The 25,950-nt window shown below is 46.7% G+C and overlaps 1 protein-coding gene across 2 annotated transcripts in view; it reads left to right on the top strand.

The window, feature by feature from the left end:
• The window catches only part of UTP14A (UTP14A small subunit processome component), a 459,924-nt gene that overhangs the window by 70,583 nt on the left and 363,391 nt on the right, over window positions 1-25,950 (top strand). For both annotated transcript variants that reach the window (XM_086918807.1, XM_086918806.1), the window contains exon 5: window positions 24,896-25,038. In XM_086918807.1, the coding sequence (XP_086774933.1) occupies window positions 24,896-25,038 (143 nt within the window). The remainder of the gene's footprint in view (window positions 1-24,895; window positions 25,039-25,950) is intronic.

Here is a 25,950-nt window from a genome sequence, read left to right as displayed (position 1 = left end):
CAGCAGCCAGCGCTCCACCGCATATGCCGGGTCCCCACGATCACCATACCGCTAGTCATTGAGAACAAGGAAATGGGAGGCCATATAATACGCCTGAACATCCGGGGTGGCCACTCCACCGGAGTAAGTAGACTAGAAGCAAGTGCTCAAAGCCACCCGCGACACACCGCCCCTAGACAAGAACCGGGCGAGAATAGCATTCAATTGACGAAACCATGTAGGTTTTATCGAATAGGGATAATTCTGTAGCTGATAAAGGAGACGAGGCAGAGAAATCATTTTAAAAATACCGGATCTACCAAAAAGAGATGGAGGTATGTGGGACAACACATGTCTGGTCTTCCACATGTGTCCATAAGGGGGCGAGGTTCTTATTCCATGCCAGGGCCTGAGACGAAGAGAGATGCACACCAAAATACTTAAAGCCGTCCGGGGCCACAACCACTTCCTGTGCCCGTAACCCAGCCGATCTCCACCCTGCAGTGGCCACAAAAAGGATTTTCCCCGGTTCATATAGAGGCTGGAGTTTTCACTAAAGATCTGCATAATGCTGAGAAGGAGCTGGCCAGTCCGGTCGAGATCAGCGAGAAAGAACAGTACATCGTCCGCATAAAGTGCTATGCGGTCCGAGATGCCCGGCGCCCACTCAAAACCGCACAATTGCATGTCTATCCGTACCAAAGTCGCGAGCGACTCCATAGCTAGAGCAAACAGATAAGGGGAGAGCGGGCAGCCCTGGTGCGTCACACGTCCGACAGCAAAGCGTTTAGAGATCAAATCAGCCACACGGACTGGGGCGGTTATATCTATATATAGCAGGCGAATATGCCAAGCATCTGGGGGCCGATGTTAAGGCGAGCTAGCAAGGCAAAAAGATAATTCCAACTAATGGAGTCAAAAAGCCTTGTTCATGTCTGTCAGAAGGAGCGCGGCAGGAGTGCCAAGTTTATCAACCGTGGCAATCGCATTATGGGCACGTCTAATATTGTGTTGTGTAGCGCGGTTCGGCATAAATCCTGCCTGATCTGGATGGATGAACTCTGTGTTATATGGTACTAAACTGTTGGCAATCACCTTGGCCAGAAGCTTAGCTTCCACATTGAGTAAGGAGATCAGATGATAGTACGACAAGTGTTCCGGTGGTCAGCCCCGATTCAAAAACACAATGATCTCAGCATGTCGCCAATCTGGCGGAAGGCTACCATGTTCCCAGGAAGCCTCCAGGGCTGCTAAGTAGGGTTTTTAAAGTTGCGGGTGATATTTTGAAAGAACTCGCAAGGGTACCCGTTCGGGCCTGGTGCTTTACCCACTCGCATATCTAATAGTGCAGGCAGAAGTTCATCTACTGACAGGGGAGCGTCCAGCGCCTCTCCTGCAGTGTCAGACAAAGCGCGGGGAGGCAAGCCATCGATAAACTTCTGGATAAGAGCAGCAGGTAATACTTCCTGGGTGGCATATAGGTCAGCGAAAAGTAAGGCAAAGCTATCGGCAATGACGAACCTGTCTGTAAGTGCAGTCACATCAGGGCCACGTATACTCTGGAGCATCTGGGGCTGTAGCGTCTGCTGACACAGGCGGTGCAACAGAGCGCTGGAATTGTCCCCCCACTGGTAAATCCGGTTACGAGTGGCGAGCCAATAAAGGTGAGCTTCATTGAGGAGCTTGCTGGCGTATGTTTGCTGCATTGTCTATAGTTGTCTACGTACAGCCTGTCCTGCTGTGTCCCTACTAGCGTGCTCTAAATCAGGGAGCTGAGCCTCAATTCTGAGCAGCTTATCGTGTTGCTGTCTGCATAGGCCAGTACAAAAGTCAATATCTGCTCCCTTAAGAGTGGGTTTCATAGTCTCCCACAGGGTAACCGGCGACTCCACTGATCAGTAGGTAGTCCGCTAGAGATGTATGCATATGCGCCCTATATTTCTGGTCCCTTAATAACCACAGCGACAAGTGCCACCGGAATCGAGAATGTCTCAAACATTCTGATCTCTGCCCATCACAATCACTCCCACCAGTAATGATTCCCCTTGACATTTTTGTTGAGTTTGAGCCTGTTGGCCACACTATCATGCTCCTATTGATTGTCTTCCTAGATGCTACAGGTACGACGCTACAGGTACGACAGCCTGGCTATCTTCTTACCTCATTAACCACTCCCCAACCCTGTGTTCTGTTGATCCTTGCATCTGTGCTCTTGTCATATTCTCCTTCATTGCTTACCTGTCTAAGGCCTGTCTGTCTGCTCTGATTCCTCCCTATAAGCCCTCTACTCTACCTCTCTTGGTGATATAATAACCTTGTTTGACTTCTGTGTCAACTTTACTAATTCTTGCGAGGCAAAGTTTCAGATGGTCTACCAGCCTACATGACACTGACTTTTCTCCCACATGTTGAACTTCTCCAGAATGGTAATACAGACCTTCCCTACCTCAGTAGTGAACCTCTTACTTCTCTCACATCTACTTCTGCCCTTAAATGTTAGCACTCAGGCCTGTGTCCAGCAAACTAGGAGTTCTTTTCAACTGCATTATATGGCTCGGAAGCTTCAACTAACCACCACTGCAGTCATTATGCAGCATTTGCGAAGGACCCCCCTACTTTCAAGCAGCTAAGTCACTGATCGATACATTGGTAATAAGGAAGCTGGACTGTTGTGGTAGTTCACTCATGGGTTCTCCATTTATGCATTCTCAACATATGACAAACTATTTAAACTTGCCATATATATATAGAGACAGACAGACAGACAGACACACACACACACACACACACACACCCCCCCCACACCCCACACCCCACACCCAACACCCCCCACCCACCACACACACCACACACACCACACCCCACAGCCCCACCTACAAAATAACCAACCTCATTTTACCAAAACCAAGTAGGTTGGCTGTCTGCCAAAAGCATGGCACGCTACTTTCTCACATTGGTATTAAAGGTCCTGTGCATCACTCCTTTTTCTCTACTGGTTACACGTCATACCTCTTAACAATTTATTTGGCCTTTTGCCTTCTTGGTATGCCTGCACATCCATAAAGGATAGTAAGGCAATTGCCTAGCTCCAAATTATACTAGAACACCTTAAAAGATACCTTTACATTTGTGTAATGGAAGGCATTGGAAAGGCTTGCTTCTAGATTTGCGGATAGGTTTGTAATTTTCACAGGGGACCATCAACAAATTTTATTTATGATCTGTGATTTGTCGGAGAACAATCTTTAGTGCAATTATGCATCTATAATTTCTTGTAAGAGATTATTATACTAAGAGTGTAAATATCTTTTTTCCAACAGCATGTAAAATCCATGCACGATTCTAGTCTCCTTTAGGTTTTAGATGGTTTAAACTACTGGGCTCATTATCTGAAATGCTCTGTTCGCCTTAAGTAACTCCTAGCCTCCTCCTTGTTTCAAGAGTTTAGAATAAATCTAAACTGGCCCTTCTTAACCTTGAAAGATAATGCCAGTGAAACGAGTCTAGCCCCCTCACAATCACCCTAGAAATTCCAATTATTAATACCTCTAAATAATGGAAACCTAAAAGTGGAACCTTGTATGTCTGCTAACGTGTCATACTTAACATGTTTGAAAATATGTTTATGTACTGTTTGATGTTATGTTTAACACTTACATAAGTAAGGCCACAAATTATCCAATCAAAAGAATTTAATGTCTATATTTTTCGGATTTCTTTATGCTTTTCCCCTGCCTCGCCCCCGGGCCCAAGTTCATACTAAGTATCATACATAAAATGTATTTATATCTGAATAGAAGGTGGTCATAGTGGTGACGAATTACATGGGTGTTGAAGTCCAGATAAAGTCAGAGAATAATTGTGTTATAATGTTGTTTTGTGGAACGTAGGCTTCTATATGCAAACCATTACCTTGCTTTACACCCAGTACATTTCTATTTCATGTGTTTATTACTTAAGCAGAACATCTTTGTACAAAAGCATACTGTCTGGAGGAGGAATCAGGCTTGAAGTGGGACTCTGTTATTAAGAAGAATATGGTGTTTTTGTTCCAAGAATTTGTTTACAGTAATGAAATAAAAGTTAAGCACAGTTTGAAGTAGCACAGTTATAATGTTGACCTGCTGTACCATTTTTCATAAATATTTTTTATTATTTATTACTTCCCAAAGTTCTTCACAAATTGCATCATACAAAGTTCACAGCCTTTGTTACTAACATTCTTTTTGTAGTGTATACAGAACAATGTCTTATGGTTTTTTTTCCCTAAGATTTTCACACGGATTCTTTTGCAGCCTCATATTAAAAATACAGTCAATTCTGTAGCTGTCTTACAATCTTCCATTGATGTGAAAATCAGCCAACACATGTTCCGCCCTATACATGGCTAACAGGCCTGGGACTTTTTCAAGGCTGTGGTATGGAAAAACGGTTATGATGCAAAGCCTATTTATTGTACCTTTATAATCACTGGTCAAAATTAGTATTCCACTAATTGTGAAAAGAACATTGTAATCAAGTGATATACACTACATGCGTTCCCTTTAGCTATAACCTATCAAAAGTGAAAGTGGGTCTCATATGACTGTGTAATATTTATTATTCCCTTCCGTAATGGGATGTGTGCTCATATTACAACCTCCAAGTTATTGTGCACTGGAATGCCATGAGTCATAATAAACATTAAGTACTTTCCAGGAGTACTGATTTTACTTTATTTTAGGCCCCTAGAATGTCCCATACTTTTGGAAGGATATATTTAGATAAAATATTAAAAAGAATACATATGAGATAACTTATTGAATTTATTGACAGGATAGTTCAAGGTACCTTCTGTGTCTTATCTAATTATGTCCTTCAGTTGTAACACTATCTATAGTAAAATAGCAGTAGGAAAATAAGAATTCAAATTTAAGTAAAGAAAAGGAACAAATAATATAAGTTAATCTTAAGTGTTCTAGTTGGACTCACTAGATACAGGCAGAATGCCATTGTAATGAGAACATGGCCCGATGGTCAAGCAGCACGAGGGGGAGAAGAGTTAATGGAGAGAAGCACGAGTAGAATTCCCTGACGAAGAGCCTTATGCGCTCGAAATGCATTGGACAGATAAACTTCGTGCTTATTTTTCCAACCACATGACCTAGAATGGCATACAGTTGGTATTTGAAACGTTGAATAAAGATTATGGATTGAATTCTACTGTCTCCGTTGTGATGAAGCAAAAAAAGTGAAACGCAATAATGGATTGTGATAGCAAGAGAGTATAGGTCTACTATGGGATACCGGGATTATTTGGATATTTTTTGGGGGACCAGTCCGCGATTTTCGCAGTGCGACAGTGATGAGCATGAGATGAGTGCTCTGTTTTGCATCCATTGTAATGAGAACAACATGTGTCCATATGGTCAAGTCTAAGTAAGATTGCCACCAAACATTGTAAAGGTCTCCCGGTCTGGGGACAAACTGCAATCATGCTTTTGACAGTTCACATGAAGAACCTGTATTGTTAGGTGGTTTAGAGTGCTAACAAACTGCTATAGCTAGAAATAAAATGGTAAATAAAAATAAATCCAGATAACAAGCCCCTAAAAGCTCCGCTTGCCCGTCGGGGGCAAAATACTCTCTTGCTCATTTGTCTTTGCAGTCCTGCCTTTCTCTGTACTCGTGTTTATGACCCGAACCATTTTTTAAGGTAGAGAGGTTAGTAGTCCCTTGTCTGTGTTGCTACCCAAGAATCGATCTCTTATCACGTAATGGCGTTATCTAGATTCTTGAATGTTAGAGCAAATCCAAATTTTTGCTCTAATTCGAGAGGTTGGACATCTGTAGTTGGTGTACATTTAATAATTACAATATACATGGTGTATAGACGTACGTCCCTCTTATATATGCATAGACAGTAGATACCTCTACTTCCTGTTGCAGTGATTCTTTATAAATGCATCATATTCTAATCCATTTTATGCCTTTTTATTCGCACATCCTATTGTCCAATAATTCAGTCATGTTCTTAAACTAAATTGAGTTCCGGGGTCAGTGGCCAATGCAGGGTCAGAATCAACATATTTCTTTTTTTTTTAAAGACCTTTATTGTACATTCTAGAGATACAACACAGCCGAAGGCCTACAACCCCGGGGGCCGGCCGCGTTATCCGCATTAGTTTGTTAATACTTATGGATTGATACACAGCCCTTCAGCCGACAACCCTGGGGTCCGGCGGCGAATCTCATTGAGTGCAATTGTGAGCAATTAGGTCATAGTTCGGATAAAACATAGGTCTAACATTTTATTATTTTTATGTAATTCATAAACAACTTGCAACTGAGCTCAAGGTATCAACTTTCACGTCGTTCAGTACCATATCCATGCTTCCATATAATGTGTAAAGAATCGTCAATCGAGATAGTGGAGTGAGGTAATCTGTGTGTATTGGTGTATCACAAAACTGCTTATGCAGACCAAGGACCCTTCTATCTTTTACTTAGTCTCCTTCCACCTCTTCATCTGAACTAATGCTATCTTCTTCTGGCAGCGGGTCGCACAGGTCACCTCTATAAGTATTCCAGGCAGACCATACCTTGTTCCACTTATGGGGGCATGCCCTATTCAAATACACCGCCCTCTCCGTCAACATCAGCGTATCCAAGTTTCTGCTCCATTGCGATAACGTGGGCAGTTTCGATGCACCCCATTTCTGCGCGATATCTCGTTTCGCTACCATTATGGCTAGTGTACCCCATATGTGGTCGTATCTGGATAGATCTGTCGGTTCCCATATATTCAGTATACACTTACGTGGTTCCGGCATTAGGGAGACTTTAAGTGTTTGTGAGAGAGTACGCATCACTCGACGCCAGTACTCAGCTATGAGTGGACAGTCCCAGAGTGTATGGAATAATGTGCCCTCCTCGCCGCAGCCGCAAAGACAATACGGGTGTGGTGCTCTATGCAGTTTATGGAGCAGGGGTCTAGTATAATAAATGCGATGCCAAATCTTAAGTTGCACTAATCTAAATTTAGCCGAGATTCCCACCTCCCTTGGAGACGCCAACGCCTCATTCCATTCTGAATCATCAATATCCCCAACCTCCTCCGCCCAGCGCTCTCGCAATTTCAGCGTAGGATCCAACAGGATCCTGGCAGATCACCCTGTTTCCTGTACTGGCGACCTGGAGAAAGATCTGGAGAGCCTACAATCCTGGCTTCTTGCCAGACTAAATGAGCTCGCTCCCTCACAGCCACCCAGATCTGCTGCCCGGCGGGTCTCTGCCCCCTGGTTTACGGAGGATTTAGCCCACGCTCGTAGGCAATGTAAAGCTGCTGAGCGGGCGTGGAGAGTCCAGTATGAGCCTGAAGCCAAACAACGCTATAAAATCATGATGAAGTCCTACCACGATCTTATCTTACAGGGCAAGAAATGTTACTTCGCTAAAAGGATTGAAGACGCAGCTAACTCCTGTAAGGAGATTTTTTCAATTGTACGTGAATTCACCAGCCCCCGGACAACCTCTACTCAGGGTGCCCCGGTGGAGACCTGGGCTAACACTATTGCCAATTTCTTCACCACCAAAATCAGGCTAATTCAGGATTCTTTCCCGTCGAGAGCGTTAGATGATTTATCTACGATGCCGACGGAGACAGTCTTCCTGTCTCCTCCTGGCCCAGCTTTGCTAGACTTTCCTCCCCTTCCGGTTGCCGCATCCTTAGCCTTGATGAGGAACCTTAAATCAGGCTCACCATTAGATCCGTGTCCAGCAAAATTCTTAGCGAAAATGGCAGATGTCATTAATCCCATAGCTAATCCTATCCTCAATTTATCCCTGAGTCAGGGTTTTCTGCCCCAGGCCTGGAAGCAAGCCATGGTCATCCCCCTGATCAAGAAGCCCAATCTTGATCCAGAGGCGCCTTCTAATTATAGGCCAATCTCGCTCCTTCCAGCACTGACCAAGATCCTGGAGAAACACGTGCACAGCGTGCTTTCTAACTTCCTGGAGTCTAATGAGTTACTTCATGAATCCCAATCGGGCTTTCGTTCCAACTTAAGCACCGAGACGGCGCTCCTGGAAGTCTCGGAGATCGTGAAGGAGGTGCTGGACACAGGAGGCAGGGTGATGTTAGTCATGTTAGACCTGTCGGCGGCGTTTGACACCGTCCCCCACGAGGATCTCCTCACTAGACTTCATAACATCGGTCTAGGGGGGACGGTGCTCAACTGGTTTTGTTCCTTTCTGGCCAACCGCCGGCAGACGGTCTGGATCCCACCCGGGTCCGCCGAGATGCCGCCATTGGGAGTCGGAGTGCCTCAGGGCTCTGTACTGAGCCCCACTCTATTTAACATCCTTATGACCCCTCTGGCGACACTGGCGGAGTCCTACGGGGCCAGGATCGTCTCTTATGCTGACGACACCCAGCTTCTATTCACCTGTCGTAAGAGCGAAGAGTTCGATGGAGAAAGGATCTGCGAGTGCCTTGGGGCTGTCTTTAGCTGGTTTTCACACAACAGCCTCAAATGCAACTCGGACAAATCCGAAATACTATTCTTCGGATGCCCATCAGAACCAGATTGGCAGGGATGGTGGCCTGCTGACATGTTCCCTCCCACTCAGTCCTCTAAGTGGGCTAAGAACCTGGGGGTTAAAATTGACAACGAGCTCTCGCTCAAATCCCAGGTTTCCACTCTTACGGGAACATGCTTTGGGATACTCAGAATGTTGCGCAAGTTCTTTCCCCTTCTCTCGGAGGAACATCGGAGGATCACTGTTCAGGCACTCATAGGGTCCAGATTGGACTATGCAAATGTCCTATATCTGGGTCTGCCTGAATACCTCCTCCAGCGTTTGCAGGTTACTCAGAACGCTGCTGCTCGTGCAATTTTTGGCCTGCACCGCCGCACCAGTGCCTCCAATCTCCTCGTATCCCTTCACTGGCTTCCGGTGCGGAAGAGGATACTTTTCAAGGCCATGACTCTCGCCCATAAGGCCTTGCATGGCAATGGTGCCAAATATCTTCAGAGGAGGCTGGACTTCTATCGACCTGTACGATCCCTCAGGTCAGAAGCTTTGGCTTTGGCTCGGGTGCCACGCATCAAAAGGGCTCGGCTAGGCGGCCGGTCCTTTAGCTTTCTTGCTCCGCAGCTATGGAATTCCTTACCGGTGTCCTTGCGAAACACCGCTAACCTGCTTGCCTTCAGAAAAGACTTAAAAACCTGGCTGTTCACTGGATAATCTGCCCCCTCTTTAGGCCCCTGCTCTTTTTACTGTTATGTTTTCCAGCTCTTTCTTTGGTCTGGAGCACAAAAGCGCCGGGACACTCCTTTGGAGTAGCCGTTGCGCTATAAAAGTCCCATTTAACATAACATAACATAACATAACAGGTTATTGAGTAGCTTCTTATATGTAAGTGAGGTTGCACCTCGTGGCATAAAATCAGTGAGTAACCTGTCCTGTAGCAGTGAGGATTCCGAGATGTCGGTGTCTGTTGGTATTGCCTGTAGTAACGCATGTCTAATTTGCAATGTATCTGTATGTTTCGCACGGACCAAGGTCATATTGATGCTGGAGTGATGTGAATGGGACCACCGTTCCTTTATCCCATAGATCTCCCACTGTGGAAATGCCGATGCTGTCCAACTGCGCAAATCCCTTGCTGCGCCGCAATCGCCCCAGCTCTTTCGTATCTCAGAGTGGGGTGAGTTTAGTGATCCTCCCCTTCCAGCCCAGTTTCGCCTGCGCCGTGTGCCACAACATGGCCGTATGTTTCGTGGGTCCTATCAGCTTCGTTGCCTGGTGTCGGTTGTAGAGTACTGATAGCATACTGTACCCTGTCTGCCCTGTAGGCCGGGTCCTCCCTTGGTGCGTGAATCCACTGGTTCACAATTTTAAGTTGTGCTGCCCAATAATACAGTTGCAGGTTGGGCAATGCAATCCCCCCCCCCCCCCCCCCCCCCCCCCCCCATACCAACTCCTGTTTAATTTGATATGGGCAATGCGCGCCGGGCGGTTAGCCCATAATAAGTTGGAAACCAACGCTGTGACCTGTTGGAAATACCGCGGCGCGACCGAATAGGGCGTGTTTTCCAGGGCATAGAGGAAACTCGGAAGCGCCATCATTTTATAGAGAGCAGCTCTACCGAGAAGGGTCAGCGGCAAGGACGCCCAATGCTTCACGTCAGCACGCAGACGCTCCAGGGGCGGTTTTAGATTTTTTTCAAAGAATTCCGCAGCATTATCAGTGATATATATGCCAAGAAACTTGAAGGAGCCCGGTGTGAGCATGAGTGGGCAATCAGCTGCTAGCGAGGGTTGTGGTCCCTTCAAAACATATATCACCGATTTTGCCCAATTTAATGTATACCCTGACGTCTTCCCGTGGGTGTCGCATAGTGTAAGGAGTGCTGGGATACCCCTGTCTGGGTCTGTTAAGTATATCAGCATATCGTCTGCGTAGAGCGATACTATATCCTCCCATCCTTCCTTCCAATCGATCCCTTTCAGCAACGGCGTTGACCTGATTAGTGTAGCCAGTGGTTCTAAAACCAGCGCAAAGAGTAAGGGGGAAAGTGGACAACCCTGACGGGTTCCCCTCGCCAACGGAAATGTGTGTGAGATATGACCGTTAGCGGTGACGTGAGCGACAGGGTTGGTGTACAGGAGACGGACCCAGGCAATGAATTTAGGGCTAACGCCCATATGCGACAAGACTGCGAACAAATATTCCCACTCCACCATGTCGAATGCCATTTTGGCATCTAAGGACAGGATTACCACTGGTTCCGACAGTGAAGGGGCATGTGCCAGTACCCCCTGCACGCGCCTGAGGTTCAAGGCTGTGCTCCTGTTGGGCATAAAGCCCGATTGATCAGGGTGGATTAACAGTCGGAGATGGTTCATTAGTCATTGGCCAATAACTTTGCGAGAATTTTCGCCTCTGCGTCCAGGAGGGAAATTGGGCGATACAATGAACAATCCGCCGGGGGCTTACCGGGTTTCGGTATAGCTACTATTGTTGCGGTACGTTGTTCCAGTGGGAGTTCCGCCTTCGCCAGGCTCTCTGTGTACATTGCCAACAGAGGCCTGCTGAGTTTGTCAGACATGATTTTGTACCACTCTATGGGGATCCCATTCTGGCCCAGAGCTTTCCTTGACTGAATCGCAAGGATCGCTCGCTGCACTTCTTCCATTGTCAGGTCCGCCTCCAGATCATGGACCGCTTCCGGTGGAAGCGTCGGGGTTGTGACGTGACTAAGGGAATCTAGTGCCGCTTGTTCCGTGACGTCCCTCTCTGGGGTATAGACCGCTTGGAAATGATCCGCCAGTGTATGTACTATGTCCTCAGGATGTGACTGCAGCTGTCCCTCATGGGTGCGTAACTGCTGTATGCCTCGGCTGCTCCCTCTTCGTTTGTCTAACCAGGCCAGCATTTTCCCGGCTTTGTCTCCCAACATCATAAACTCTATGAGCCGAGTTATTGATATCGTTGACTACTTGCTTCTTTAAATGGTCTTGGTACTGCTGTTGGCGCAGTTTCAATGCATGCGCTGAGTCCAACGTGGGATCCGCCATATGGGCCACGTTCGCTGTATGAAGCGCCAGTTCTAATTCCGAAAGTTCCCGACGGTGTGTTTGCTTGTGTCCCGAGATGGAAGCGATTGCCCGTCACCGCAAGACCGTTTTGTAAGCTTCCCATAGGATCGAGGGGGAAGTCACCGACGACGCATTTTCAGCAAAGTAATAGGTGGTCGTCGCCTTCAGATCTTTTCTGATTTTAGGGACTTTCAGGTAGTTTGGGTATAATGGATATATCCTTTTCCGAGTCTTCTCCCAACTGGAAAGGGTCAACACCACCGGAGAGTGATCTGAGATGCCCCTGGGCAGTATATCTATGGCACCCATATCGCTCATGCCCTCGCCAAGCAACAAGAAATAGTCTATTCGGGATAAGCTATTGTGAACTGGTGAGTGGTAGGTATATTGTTGTGCTGTGGGGTGTTTGTGTCTCTAGACATCTGCTAGGCCCATCGCCTCTAGAAAACTCGGGAAGCTGGAGGGTCTAGATGTTTTCGTCCGCACCGGGAATGTGTCGAGTGTCGGGTCCACAATGGAGTTGAAGTCCCCCCCAATGATGGTGTCCCCCCCTGGGAGATTCAGTAAAAACTCCCCTAGTGCTGGAAGTGCAACCGCTTGTAGGGCTGGTGGTATATAGACTGACACTATATTCAAAAGGCGGCCCTCCCATTGCCCATGGATTGCCGCAAAACGGCCCTGATCGTCTATCTTATGTCGTAGAATAATGAAGGGAGAGGTCTTTTTTTACCAGGATACCGGTCCCTCTCGAGCCAGTGGTGAATTCTGAGTGCGCTGCCATTCTGTAACCCCGTCTATCTAATGCGTGGCACGCTTTTCCGGTAAGGTGTGTCTCCTGTAGTAACATTACGGCTGGGCCCTGACGCTTGATTGCCTGGAGAACCAGTCCTCTCTGTATTTTGTCCCCCAGTCTTCTTACATTCCAGGTGAGTATTTTAAGAGGGGGAACTGCAGTATGGTGCGTCATGCCGTCAATGGCGACGGATTGGGAGTGATGTGCCAACATGAGGTGTCCTGAGTGTGTCCCATCTACCTGTCTGTAGCAGTGTGATACTCTTGCCGTCTCGGTGAAATGTATGTGTGTCCTCCTTGACATAGTGTGTCCTAACGTGTGGATCCTGAGCCAAAACAATTAAACACCCCCCCCTAACCTCCCACCCTGCCTCCCTGCTACAGGGACATAAAACCGCCCGCCCCCCCCCCCCCCCCCCTTAACTTAGCAGAGTGCTTTACCCTTCCCAATCCCAGTGTACTTGCTTGCGGGGGTAAGGAGTCTCACGGTGGCGGCGGCAACGGCCACCCTCTGCAGCTTCTCCCATTCTGGAGTCTAAGGGCTGCTCGCCCGTAATCGGAGAGAAGTGTCATCACGACCTCGAGTCCGTAACACTCAGGAATCCGGCTGCTGCCTGCCGTCCTCGGACCCCGCCTCAGACGTCTGTCTCAGAAGCTCAGGCCCCGACGCTTGCGTCTCCGTGGGTATTCCGGCACGGTGCTGCTGTCCTCTGTTGGTGCGGCGCGGTGCTCCTACTTGTCGCCAGCCCTCCAGCCAGTCCTGAGCTGTCTCAGGTGTGTCGAAGAACCAAGTCTTTCCATCAGCAACAACTCGCAGTTTCGCGGGGAACAGCATAGAGTAGGGCAGGTCCTTCGGTCTCAGTGCCTTCTTGACCTCTAGGAAAGTTTTCCGTCGCCGGGCTACTTCCGCCGTGTAGTCTGGGAAGAAGGCAAGCGTTGAATTCTGGATCTTGATGGGCGGTGAAACTCTCGCCGCCTGGAGTATCACATCTCTGTCCCTGAAATTGAACAGTCGGGCCAGCACTGGAGGGGGCGCAGCACCCGGCTTCGGTACTCCGCCGGGCACTCTGTGAGCTCTTTCCACCGAAAAAAATTGTGACAGTCCTTTAGGCTGTAATTTAGTCTTTATGAGATCTTCAATATATAGGTCCATTGCTCTTCTACCTTCTGATTCTGGCACGCCTAGTATTTGTACGTTATTCCGTCTCGAGCGCCCTTCTTGGTCATCCAGTTTTTCTTGCAGTTGTTTAGTGACGGCCTCCATGCGCTCCATGGCAAGCTGTAGTTCCGAGGTGTCTTCCACCAGGGACTTTGTGACCACTTCCACCTGGGCCACCCGTTCCGACATTTTGTGAAGATCCGCCCGTAGTAGAGTCATCGAACTAACCGTCGCCTGTACGTTAGACAGGGTCTTCATGATGTCCTCTAGTGTCACCTTCTTGGCCCCTTCAGTGTCCTGGCCTTTCCCCGCAGAGGCACGTCCCTCCGCGTGCGGGGAGTTGTTTTTGTCATAGGCGTATTTGTCCAGTTTGGCTTGCGTCGATGTATTCCTTGGCCCCCTGCCTGCCATGGCGCCAGTTCCCACTGTGACACAGGGAGTGGGTTACCCTACTTCAGTGACCACTCCTACTGCTATACTTTCTTAGCCGCCTCCAGGGGTACAGCTCGATTCGTGAGTGGTTTGTCGCGGGCGATGCCACGTCAGCACGAAGCTTCTGAGTCTATAGGTCGAGGTCCCAGAGGCGCACCAGTATCCTCGTTACCCCAGGCTGCGGTCACGCAATTTTTTCCGGTAAGGACCCCCGCCGCGGCAGCTCTGCTGCCGATTAATGCAGAGCTATAATGTCTGTATCTGTAGGCTGGCTGCGCAGTAGTGTAAGTCACGTACCTTGGCCCGTCGTAGTGTTCTCCGAGGGTCCCCACCTGAGGCGTCCCGGAGCTCCTCTTGACCTGTGGGCGCTGGAGTTACTTTGTGGCTTGCCGCGGTATAGTTGGCTCAGGCTTCCCGTTCTGTGCCTGTGGTGCGGTATAATCGTGGTCACGGAGGGGTCATATTTTCCCTAGGCCTCATACGTGTTAGCGGGGTACAACTGCGCAGGGTCACACTTATGCCAGAATGGTGGGTGCCACGTCGTCCGTGATGTATGTACCACCTGTAGGAAGTCTTGGAGCGTCGCACCTCCGCTATGCTCCGCCGCAAGTTGTCTACTGTGGGATAGAGTGTTGTGTCTCACCATACAGCTTCGGTCCAGCCACAGGGGGTTGATCTGCCCGATTTGTTTATGTCCAGGGCCGCTGCTGTGATATCAGGAACCTACTGTGCCTGGGAGTTTATATCCGTCTCCCCTTACGGTTGCGCCACTATGCGAGGTCCTTCCATGCACCTCTTATACCCAGGCTTCCTGCCAGGCGCTGCGTTCTCGTTTTCCCTTCTGCCCCTGCTCCAGTATGTGGTGAATGGAGGTCGGGAAACGTGGCACTGCGGAAGGCCAAGACTCGGGCCCACGCGGCGGCGGCGGCGGTCACCGCGATCAGTGTCTCATTAGGGTCACGGCTGTTGTTTCATCCGCTGAACGTTTCCGCCCTCGCCCCTCCGTATTTTTAGGGCCTCCTAGCATCAGCACCACCCTGGGGACCACCCCGGACCCCCGCCCGATGGCAGTGTCAGTGCTTCCTGGGCTTGCGCTGGGGGGCACGTTCCGGTCCCCGCGCCGCTGTAACGATGGCAGCGGTAGTCCGCTGCGGGTCAGTGCTGCTTTGACGCTGCTTACTTCGGGCTGTTTCTCGAGACCTCCGGGGTCCAGGACCACTTCAGCCCGCCGCCGCCGCTCACCTCTCACTACCGCCTGGGCACGGATGGACTCGAGGCCGGTGTCTTGGATCGGATGTTAGGCCGCCTCCAGCGCTGAGTGGCCGTTCCTGTCCCCAGCGTCGGACGAGCACCGGAGTCAGACCGGATAGTGCGGACTGCCCTCCGCTCTCGGGATCTGCCACCTGGGGTGAATGTATGCCGGATAAGTGCTCGGATTAATGACAAACGCCGGCTCGCCTGCGGAGCTCTCACTACGCAGCCACCATGTTTGGCTGCTAGCCACGCCCCCCCATGAGAATCAACATATTTAAATGAAAAAACAGTGTATCATTTTTGCCAAAATTGACCGTTTAGAACTTTCATTCATAAAAGATTATCCATATGGAATCAACTCTTGAATATTTCTTCATAAGATTATCTGATTCATAGATAGTTTGTAGACTACAAAGATAGTCAGGTAGTGCGAGACATTAATTTGTTTTATTGTAGAAGCCAGTAATGCAATTCTGCGTCAGTCCCCACTTTACTGTATCAAATTTTAGTATAAATTCAGCTACTGGTTTCCGTAGTGTCCGTTTCAAGATACCACCTCTTTTGTGTTGCTTCAGTTTCTCCGACTGCTGACTGGCCATGTTGTTCTTACATTAAATTTTTCAGTGATTAACCAGGCGGAAACCATAGTGAAACTATTGCTCCTCCACAGGTGATAATTCACCCCTCCCATGTTGTATAATTCGTACACTCTTGTATCCCTTGTATAATTTGCTTTTTCTGCTTATGGCCTTATTGTTAGCCGTGATTGTGTTCCCCATTCCTTGACGGATCCTCATACTTACTTTATTCCCCACTTTAGCAAGTAATAGCGGATTATATACATTTTCTAGTACAGCCCGATTGTACTTTGGACAGATCTTTATATAGACATTTTCTCCTTAAATTTTCAGATCCTGGGTGCTCTTGCTCCTGTCCTGGTGATGACCTCACAGTCATAGAGGTTGAAACAACGTAGACACAAGACTGATATGGACTCCAATTAAAGTGAAATATTTGTATAGACTGTATTCCTTGGCAAAAATATATTGTTTCTGTTTGCTGTCTTCATAATATAGAAGCCTTTTACCTTGTCAAAAAAGATGTATGTCTTAGTAAACCATTGTTTCTTTGTATTACCCCACGTTCTGTAAAGTAATGGGGTCACCCTTGTTTAAAGATGTGTGTCTGAGATTAGGCCACTCGTGTTGGCATCATCCGTTTCTAAGAGGCTGGTCAATAGATGTATATTTTCTACGTCTTGTACCGTAAGATCACTTGTCATTGGTTGTTGTGAGACAGTTCTCATTGTATGTTGCTTATCTGAGAAGGTGGTTTGAGTCGAAGTGAATTTGTATAGGTCGATTTTGTTCTGTACTAAGTTCCATTTGGCTGTAGGGCAAAAGGTCATACAATTGTTTAATATTTCCATTTGTATATTGGTAAGATTCCTTGTTGAGAGGTTGACTGCTAGTTAGTTATTACTGTCTTTTCCTTGGCTTGTTCTTTCTTCCTTGCCGTGTTTGTACCCCTGATGTTAATGGTTCATCAGTTTTGGTATTTGGGTGCCCGGTTCTGGTATCTTGTCTGTTTACATTTCCCAGACGGTGTCTGCGAACCTCTTCATAAAAATGTACTCCAACCTTCCTTGTAGATCGGCTGCATCTATATTTGATGTTAATGATGTTCTGTTGTACTGATTGGTGCAGTGGGTGCCTTTTCTGGTTTTATGTTGCCCTAATTTTTAGCAAAGGTGTAGACCCGTCCAAGTTCATAATCAGTTTAAACTTGCCTGATTTCTATTCTTTTTGATGTCTTCTTCGTATCCATCAATGACTTTGTTCAGAATCTCGTTTGTTGAGTGCTTCATTAAACCTCTTGGAATCATTTTGTCTGCGTATGCCTGTATCTCATCTGCTTTGGCGCTCCGTTTGTTTTGTACAGTTATGCAAACATTAATAAAGTCTGCCTTCTGTGCCGCTGAGGATGGGTCGTTCTGATGGACCCGATGCAGGTGATGCTTTTCAGAAAGTAAGGCCCAGATTTCCACATTCATTTCGTTAAACCAGTCTTGATGTCTGCATGTGAAGGTCCCTAATACGTTCGATGCAGCTGTGTGGACAGTGTTGCGGAATCGCTCCGTCTTCCCCCCGCATCAGCCTCAAGACAAAAATCAGCAAGCTCATTCTCTAGTGTTTTCACTAGATTTTCAGTAATGCTGTTTTTCTTCAGCTTCTACACATTGATCCTTTTTAGGGCCGTACAGCCTTGTGGTCATCTCTTTGGCATGATACAGAGCTTAATTTTGGATAGTTTGAGCCTATGATGAGTCTAACAGTCGGCGCAGCACATAGCCTTTGTTACCCTGACATCCCGATGTCTGTCCCTCCTCCTCCTGATGATGACATAGTTGATCAGATAGCTGTGCTTGGAGCGGGGATGCATTCGCAAAGTCATGTTGCGAGTAGGGAGATGGAAGATCATGTTGGTGATCAGAAGGTCATGTGCTACACTGGTTTTCAGAAGTAACAGGCCATTTCTTTTACACTTTCCTACTCCTTCCTTGGAAGTGCATGGGATAGCAGGGAGGGCTAGTTCGTCTGACGGGGTAGGAGTCTTGCTCTCACCTTATTTGGGCCCCACCTGATACTCCACTGTCTCCTGTGGCTCAAGCAGCTGTTAGACCCCAGAAACCTCCTCGACTGGCGGCAAATAATACACCTGGGGGTTAGGCCAACTCTACCTTTTTGAATAGCCAAGTCATTCATAAGAATATTGAGTTTTTCCCAAGAATTTATACAGTATTGAAATACAGTTTAAAGGAGCACAGTTATGGAATATATAACATGTTGCAGAATTGTTGAATGTATGAAGTTGACATGCTGTACCACCACTACAAAATGTGTGATTGCCGTTTGTCCACAGAACGGGAAACCTTTATAATATTTGATTTCTTACTTGTACTTGACAGCAAGATGGACACGTACAGACACATATGGACACACAGCGTTCTCATTACAATTGTGTTCTGACTGTATCTAGTGATTCCAACTAGAACACTTAAGATTAATTTCTATTATCCAGCTTCAACACTGTCCATTTGTTCCCTTTTCTTTCTTTACTTGATTTTATTTCTAATTGATTGATTATATCCTACCTTTATTTTAATTAAAGGACTGAATTAAATGGACACAGTAGATTACCTATAATCATCATGTTGATACTCGTTACCTCATAAATGGTCTCATTAATATTTTATTTTATCTAAATATATCCTTCCTAAACTATGAGACATTCAAGAGTCTTAAAAATAACAATAAATAAAGTAATATCAGTACTTCTGCAAAGTACTTAATGTTTATTAGAACCCTTAGCATGCCCGTGTGCAATAACTCACAGGTTTTAATATAAGCACACATCCCATTTTGGAAGGGTAGATATTAAACAGTCACATTGGACTAAGTTTTGTGACTAATAATTATAATGGTATAATAAATAGGCTTTGCATCATAACTGTTTTATCAATATCACAGCCTTGCAAAAGCCCCAGGCTTGCTAGCCATATAGGGGCGAAATACGTGTTGGCTGCTTTTGCAAATCAAAAGATGGTTGTAAGAAGGCTACAGAATTGACTTCATTTGAAATGTTATGAGGCTGCAAACGAATCCCTGTTTTGATCTTGGGAAACAAAAACATATGGTACTGTTCTGGATACGCTACAATAAGAATGTCAGTAACAAAAGCTTCGAACTCTTTATGAGGCAATTTGTAATGACCTTTGGGAAATAATCATTGATCAAAATAAAAGAATGTGATGTATGGTGGCGCCTCCACAGAGATGATCGGGAATTCACCTACCTGTCCGCGATCCACGATATATACTCTAGAATTGATTATCTCTTTGTTCCCCGGGTGGAGGTTGGCAGGGTGGTGGCGGCGAAGATTCTTTCATGGGGCCTGTCCGATCACTCCCCAGTAGCGTTCACGCTCCAAATAGGGCAGATGAAACAATCGTTCAGATGGCGCCTTTCAGTATGGCATCTGCAAAACGAAAACTACAAGGAACACATGAGTGGGCTATTGATCAATACCCGATGGCCAATGTGGGGTTAGTCCCTAGGGCCGAGGTATTATGGGAGGCACTGAAACCCCCACTGAGGGGGGCAGACATTTCCTGGTGCACAACGGCGCGTAGGGAAGAGCTTCTGCAGGTGGAGGCGGGCAAAGAGGCACTTGAACGCAGGAGTCGAAAGGCAGGAAGCGGCCAGGTTAGGAGACCACTATTGATGGCACAACAGAACTATGCCACTCTCCTGATCGATGAGGCCCGCCAAGCCTGGCTGGCGACGCGCAGCAGGGTATATCGGTGGGGGGACAAATCAGTCAGGGGATGTTCCATTTTTAGGCCCTACCGGGCGTCTTGGGCCCGGCGGCTGAACCGCAGACAGATCCTCTGGCCCTTGCGGAAAACTTCGCCACATACTATGCGGATTTGTACAGCTCTAAGGAATGCTTGCTCGCCGCCACCATATATAAATTCATAACTGATCTCCCACCCATAGCCCTATCAGATGAGGTAAGGGACCAGTTGGAGCTGCCCCTGAGAGATGAAGAGTTAGGCACGGCCTTGGGGGAACTTAATCCCTGGAAGGTGCAGGGGCCCAACTGGTTCCCTAGTGAATTCTTTAAGCATTATTTCTTGCAATTGGCCCCTCATTACCGATCTGTGGTGGAGGAGGCTAGAGAGCGGGGCTCACTCCCTCTGGACTGGAGACATGCGGAGGTGGTGGTGTTCCATAAGCTGGGCAGGCCCTCAGAGCAGCATGCTTCGTATCGTCCCATTTCCCTCTTGAATGTGGAGGCAAATATTCTGGCCAAAGCTTTGGCCAATCGCCTTTTTCCCCACATAACCACCCTGGTCCATCCTGACCAGGCTGGGTTTATGACCCAGAGGGTGACCAGACACAACATTAGGCGGGAGCATGTGGCGGTGGCGGCTATCCAGCAGTTGGGGGAACCAGTGGCGCTGTTATTGACCGATATGGACAGGTCGTTTGCCTCCCTGAGCTGGGTATATTTATTCGCATTACTGCGAAGACCCAACCTTAGAACGTGATTCCTTTCGATCTAACTCTCCTATACACTGATCTGACAGCGTTGGTGCGGGTGGCCTGTGCAACCTCATCCACTTTCTCTATCAGGCGGGGTACGCAGCAGGGCTGGCCCCTTATTTATTTGCTCTGGCTATAGAGCCATTGACTGCATGGGTGCGCATCGATGCTCAGATATGGGGATTTGAATGGGCTACGGGACTGTCTGATAGAATCGCACTATATGCGGACGACGTCCTTTTCTTTCTCACAGTGTGGACAGAATGGGGCCACGGCTACTGCGTATCATGCAGATTTTTGGAGAAACATCTGGACTATATATTAATCCCCATAAGTCCATGTTATGGATCTGGGGTATTGAACGGGTGTGGGCGCGTGGATCTCCTTGGTCCAGCTTGCGGTGGGGGGCTGAAATACCTAGGCGTGTTCCTATCAGACATGCCCGTGGTCTCCTGGGAGTGTAACCTGGTCCGTGTGGGAACGAATACGCGAAGACCTCAATTCCTGGTCCCGTATGCCTCTGTCAATATTTGGCAGATCGGTTATATTTAAGATGGTGCCGCTTCCCCAGCTCCTCCATCAGCTACACAATCACCCTTATCAGATCCCGCCCGATGGTTCCGGCAGGTGAATGTAGTGCTTGGGCAGTTTTTATGGGAGGGGGGAAGGGTGCGGGTAGCCCTGCGAACCTGCTTCTGGTCCACTTATTGCGGGGGGGCTAGCGTTGTCCTACATTCACTCGTACTATCATGCCTCGCATCTGCTGGTCCTCAATAAGGGGTGGTGCGGTAATAGGGAAGACCCAGCATAAGTGGTCGAGCGGCAACTCATGGGACGCCACTCGCTACACACATTTCTCTATTCAGTACCTCTGCGGGGTTCACTGCTGTCTGCTACAAGGGTAGTGTTCCAGATCTGGAGGCAGGCGCTGCAACGGATGAGGTGGCAGAACACGCTGACTCAGGAGACCCTCCTCTCGAATAATGGGTGCTTACCTCCGCTTGCGGCCCCACAGGGCCTCCGGGGGTGGGATAACATAGGTATCTCAGTCCTGGGTGATGTTATGAGGGGGCTGATGCTCAAATCCTTCCAGGACCTCCAGAAAGAATTCCTAATGCCACAGTCCCAGTTCTATCGATACCTTCAATTTAGGCACGCCCTGTCCCCTAACCTAGCGGGCCTGGAGTCCTTGCCGTTAAAAGCTGTGGCGGGCTGAATGGCGAATAATCGCCTCCAACTGAATGCCTCTAAAACCGAGGTTATTATTTTTGGTAGGGAAAGCGAGCTTTGGGGCGATCAGTGGTGGCCACCTGAATTGGGCCCTGCTCCCACCCCAGTGGCTGAAGTGAGGAACCTTGGGTTGTGGTTGGATGATAAACTTTCATTCGCCGCTCACACTAAACGGGTTGCCGGAACTTGTTTTGGTGCCCTGCGGTGTTTGCGACCCATTTTTAAGTTTTTTGATGCTGACACGAGACAGATCATTGTCCAGGCCACTGTCTTGGCTAGATTAGATTACGCCAGTTCTCTGTTCTTAGGCGTTAATCAAGCAGAACTAGTTCGTCTCCAGCGGGTGCAAAATGCGGCCGCCAGGATGTTGGTTGGTCTTCCGAAGTTTGTTTCTGTGCGCCGTACTATTCAGGATCTTCACTGGCTGCCCGTGGGGCAAAGAATCAAATTTAAAACCCTTTGTTTAACTTTCAAAATCTTGAAGCTGGCTTCTCCCCCCATTTTGTCACAATTAATTTGTCATTATGAGCCATCTAGAGTCCTCCGATCCTCAGGGACAAACCTTGCTGTAGTGCCACGTTTTAAAAAAGCAAGGATGGGCGGACGCTCTTTCTCTGTGATGGCAGCAGTTCTCTGGAACTCCCTGCCTGCCTCTCTTCGCTCCATTCCTGATCTGCTCCCGTTCAGAAAAGCCTTGAAGACCTTTTTATTTTCCACTATTTAGTCTTCTCCTCTGGTTATTAGTTTCCGTGTTGTGTTTTTTACCTTCTCCTAAGCGCCGGGACGCCTCTTGGCTGCGGCATCCGTGCGCTTTATAAAATAAAATAACATAACATAACATTTAGTCAGCTGCAGGCAAACGTTTTTATGGGGGACCTTAAAGACCGCAAAATCTCCCGAATTTACCAATCACTGGTTAGTGGTTAGTGACACCTAGCGTAGATGTCAACTCCCTGAGCACAACCTAGGAGAAACACGCAATGTTTCTATATCATATAATCCAAATGTCGCCAAAAAAGTTGAACCAAAATTGTTGTTGTTTATCTCATGTTTAATTCACACGAATTTCATCAATATCCATGAAGTTCCATAATGTATGTACATCCAAAATCAATATATGGTGATAGTATCCCAATGCATTTCGGACACATGGTCCTTCGTCAGGGGAATCCTAAACAAAGTGAAAATGAGGCAATCTAAGTATAATTCACCGGGTAGCAAGTTTCAAACAATTCAAATCATGTTCTAACGATTATGCATGTCTATTATCTATGGTACTGTTTAATGAATGCAGCATAAGCCCAAAAACGTGTATTAAATGAAGTAGATCCCAATGTCCATGCTCGTGTAACATAGATAAAACTAGCCCAGTTTGCAATGTACATGAAACGTTCAACCAAATGCATTCAATAAAGAGAAAGAGATAAAGAGGTCACTGTGCACGAAAGATAGTCTCGGTGATGAAAAAGCTCCACGTTATAGCCCAAGTTGAAAACGCAAATAATCAAGGTGTTGGTATTTAACGAGGAATCAAAAGCGTGAAAGAAAAGCGTCTACAGCGGTCGCCGTAAGTGAAAGATAGTCTCCGTGATAAAGAGGTCTGCGTGTGATAACCCAAATGGAAAACGTGAACAATCAAGTAAAGGCACTTACAAGAAATTCGAAGCGGGATTGCGCGTCTAACCAGTGCGCCCTTCGCCGTGTAGTGTGCAACAAACGCTCAAAGTGTGCGGAAGTAGATAAGAGGCAAGCAGCGTGCATAGAAAGAGGACTGAGTATAGGCGGCCATGTTAGAGTGGTGAAACGGACACCCGAGTACAAAAGTGAACAATAAACTAAAAATAAGTAGACAATCCAAAAATTGAAGAACAGAATGAAAGGGCATTAGATTGGAAAATAGGGAAATATTAATGATAGAATGGTGGTATAACACTGAGTGGGTGTAACAAATCTATGCAATGAATAGTTGGCAATAAGGGGAAATGTAAAAACAGATAAACAGAGTGCATGGAATAAGAAAATAAGAGGATTAAAGTGATGGCATGATGGAGTACCAATAGATAGATGAAGAAAATGTATACATGTCATGACCATATTTACACAAAAATAGAAGGAGATTCCTATAGGTAACATTGAAATTCCATCCGATCATTGAGACCAGAAGGTTTCATTGATTGAAGGAATTTGATCCAATGGTTTTCACGCTGTAATAAAAAATTGTTATTGTCTCTGTCGTCTCGCTTATTGCTAATCACTGGTTACCCATTGCTACCTCACGCTACAGAACCTCCGGGGGGACTGGGAGGGCGATGTAGGTCTGCTGGAGGAGGAGGACTGGACCGAGGCCCTAGCTGCTCCACGGGGGGCGGCCATAACAATACGACTTTGCCTCGTCCAGTTCTACAGTGGTACTTTAAACTGTGCTTAACTTGTATTACATTGCTGTATGTGATTTCCTGGGAAAAGCACACTCAGTAGCCTTCTAAATAACTTGGCTATTCAAAGAGGTGGAGTGGTCCTAACCCTCAGGAGTGTATAATTTCACGCAAGTACACCTAAAGAAGGGTATTAAAAGGCCGGTCGGAAAGTGTTGAGCCATAACACTGCTTCAGATTGAAGTGGGGCTCGCAAGAGTGAGTTTTGAATGGAGGTGACCTGATTACAGTTTATGGGACTGGTGCGGCACCAGCTGTGACATGTAATGTGGCTGTTTGTTAGTAGGGGAGTTTTAAGTAAACTGGGTAATAATGCACAATAATTGCTTCTGTTGAAAACTCCCCAGCATTTCTGAAACTGGGGTCAGTGGCTTGATTTTTATTTACAATGTGGAACTAATTTTGAGCAGATTAAACAGTTTTTTCATTTGGAAAATGAGCATTAGGTGCAAAACAAAGATTTCGGATATATCAGTAGGGTGAGGAGGAATGCAATTGTTTGAGAGAAGACAAAATCAGGTTTGGGAAGTAAGTTTACAAATTCTTTGACACAATTCCAAGGAAACCTGGTGAGGAGATTAGTTTCGGGTATTTGATGTCACTCAACCTACCCTGGCTTTTAATGGCGTCTAGTTGGAACTGACGGAATAATCCCGTTATTGTTACATTCCAATTGATAAAGTTATGATTGAATCTTCACTATGCGGAACAGTACAGAAATAACCTCCGAATTGAACTGCCAAGTATGGATGGTTGCCAATTATGAGCATACCCGATAATAACCCAGGCTGATCCAGGGTATTGGAACTGTTATTTCCAGACTACATTAAATTTAAATGCGATTAGTTTTACTCATGAAACGTAGACAAGTGGAAATAAACTAGCACTCAGCTATTTACTAATTTACTTGCTTTCTACAGGTGCCGGTGAGAAGATCCATCTTTCAGAGCTAATGAAACCCATCAAACCATCCTCCTCGTTAGCAACTGTTAAGAAGCAGTTAAATAAACTCAAGACCAAAAAGTCTGTGGAACTGCCCCTCAGCAAGCAGGAAACCCAAAGAGTAAGTGGAAAGTAGGCTGTATTCTCTTGTGGAATAATTAGAAATTTTAACTGTAACTACAGACCTAGTAGTTAACACAGGCGGCTATAGTGTAGCATCATTTTTGGTCTGCATTCACCATAAATCATAATTACATTTGCCAAATAATGTCCATGAAACATTGGTAAATAAAATGTACCCATTTTGAACATAATGAGTATTATGTTTTTTTGACATATTGATGATAATGTTATGTGGGTACAGCACCTATGCCTTCAGTTTCATATATGATTACTTCAGATGGCTCTCCAGGTTATTGTGTCGCTGCGATTGGAAAAAGGTGTCTGGGACTTCGAAACAATACGCATTGTACCATCTTAAATATTATTTTAATTTAGTCCTAGAAAAGGTATTGAATCCTCAAAATCTACAATTTTTAGAGAACAGTAAATAATGCAGGTGTCAGACTGAGGCAGCTAGCGCATATGGGACAAATCTGGCAGATGCGTGTTTAAATAATGACCTCCTGAATACTGACTTTGATTTTCGTGGCACCAAGTTCTTAGTTTTGTTCTTTTCAAGTCTGTATGTTTTGATTGCATGTGGGCAAGTGTGCTGCTCGAAGTGTGTGAATAGTCTTTCCTGTACATTGGTATAGGTTTCAGTTTGACAATATGCCTTTCTTTGGCACTGTACAGATTGCAATTTGACGTTTTCAGACTTGAACACTTTTTTCTCCAACATGTGCTCCTTCCTAGACACATTCTTAGAATTCATCATCATATTCACTAGCCCACCAGGTACCTCCAGTAAGCGCCACAGAGCTGCATTGCAGAGTGGTGTAAAAAGGGGCATGGCCTCTGAGCACCTCTCTGCAATGCAGCTCCCTGGCGCACACTGAAGGTACCTGGTGGGCTAGTTGGCCCCCAGAGA

Source organism: Lissotriton vulgaris, chromosome 4_1 (assembly GCF_964263255.1).
Source record: "Lissotriton vulgaris chromosome 4_1, aLisVul1.2, whole genome shotgun sequence".
NCBI classification, from domain to species: domain Eukaryota; kingdom Metazoa; phylum Chordata; class Amphibia; order Caudata; family Salamandridae; genus Lissotriton; species Lissotriton vulgaris.
The sequence above is the reverse complement of the archived record's forward strand: the minus strand, read 5'-3'. Positions and strand labels throughout refer to the sequence as shown.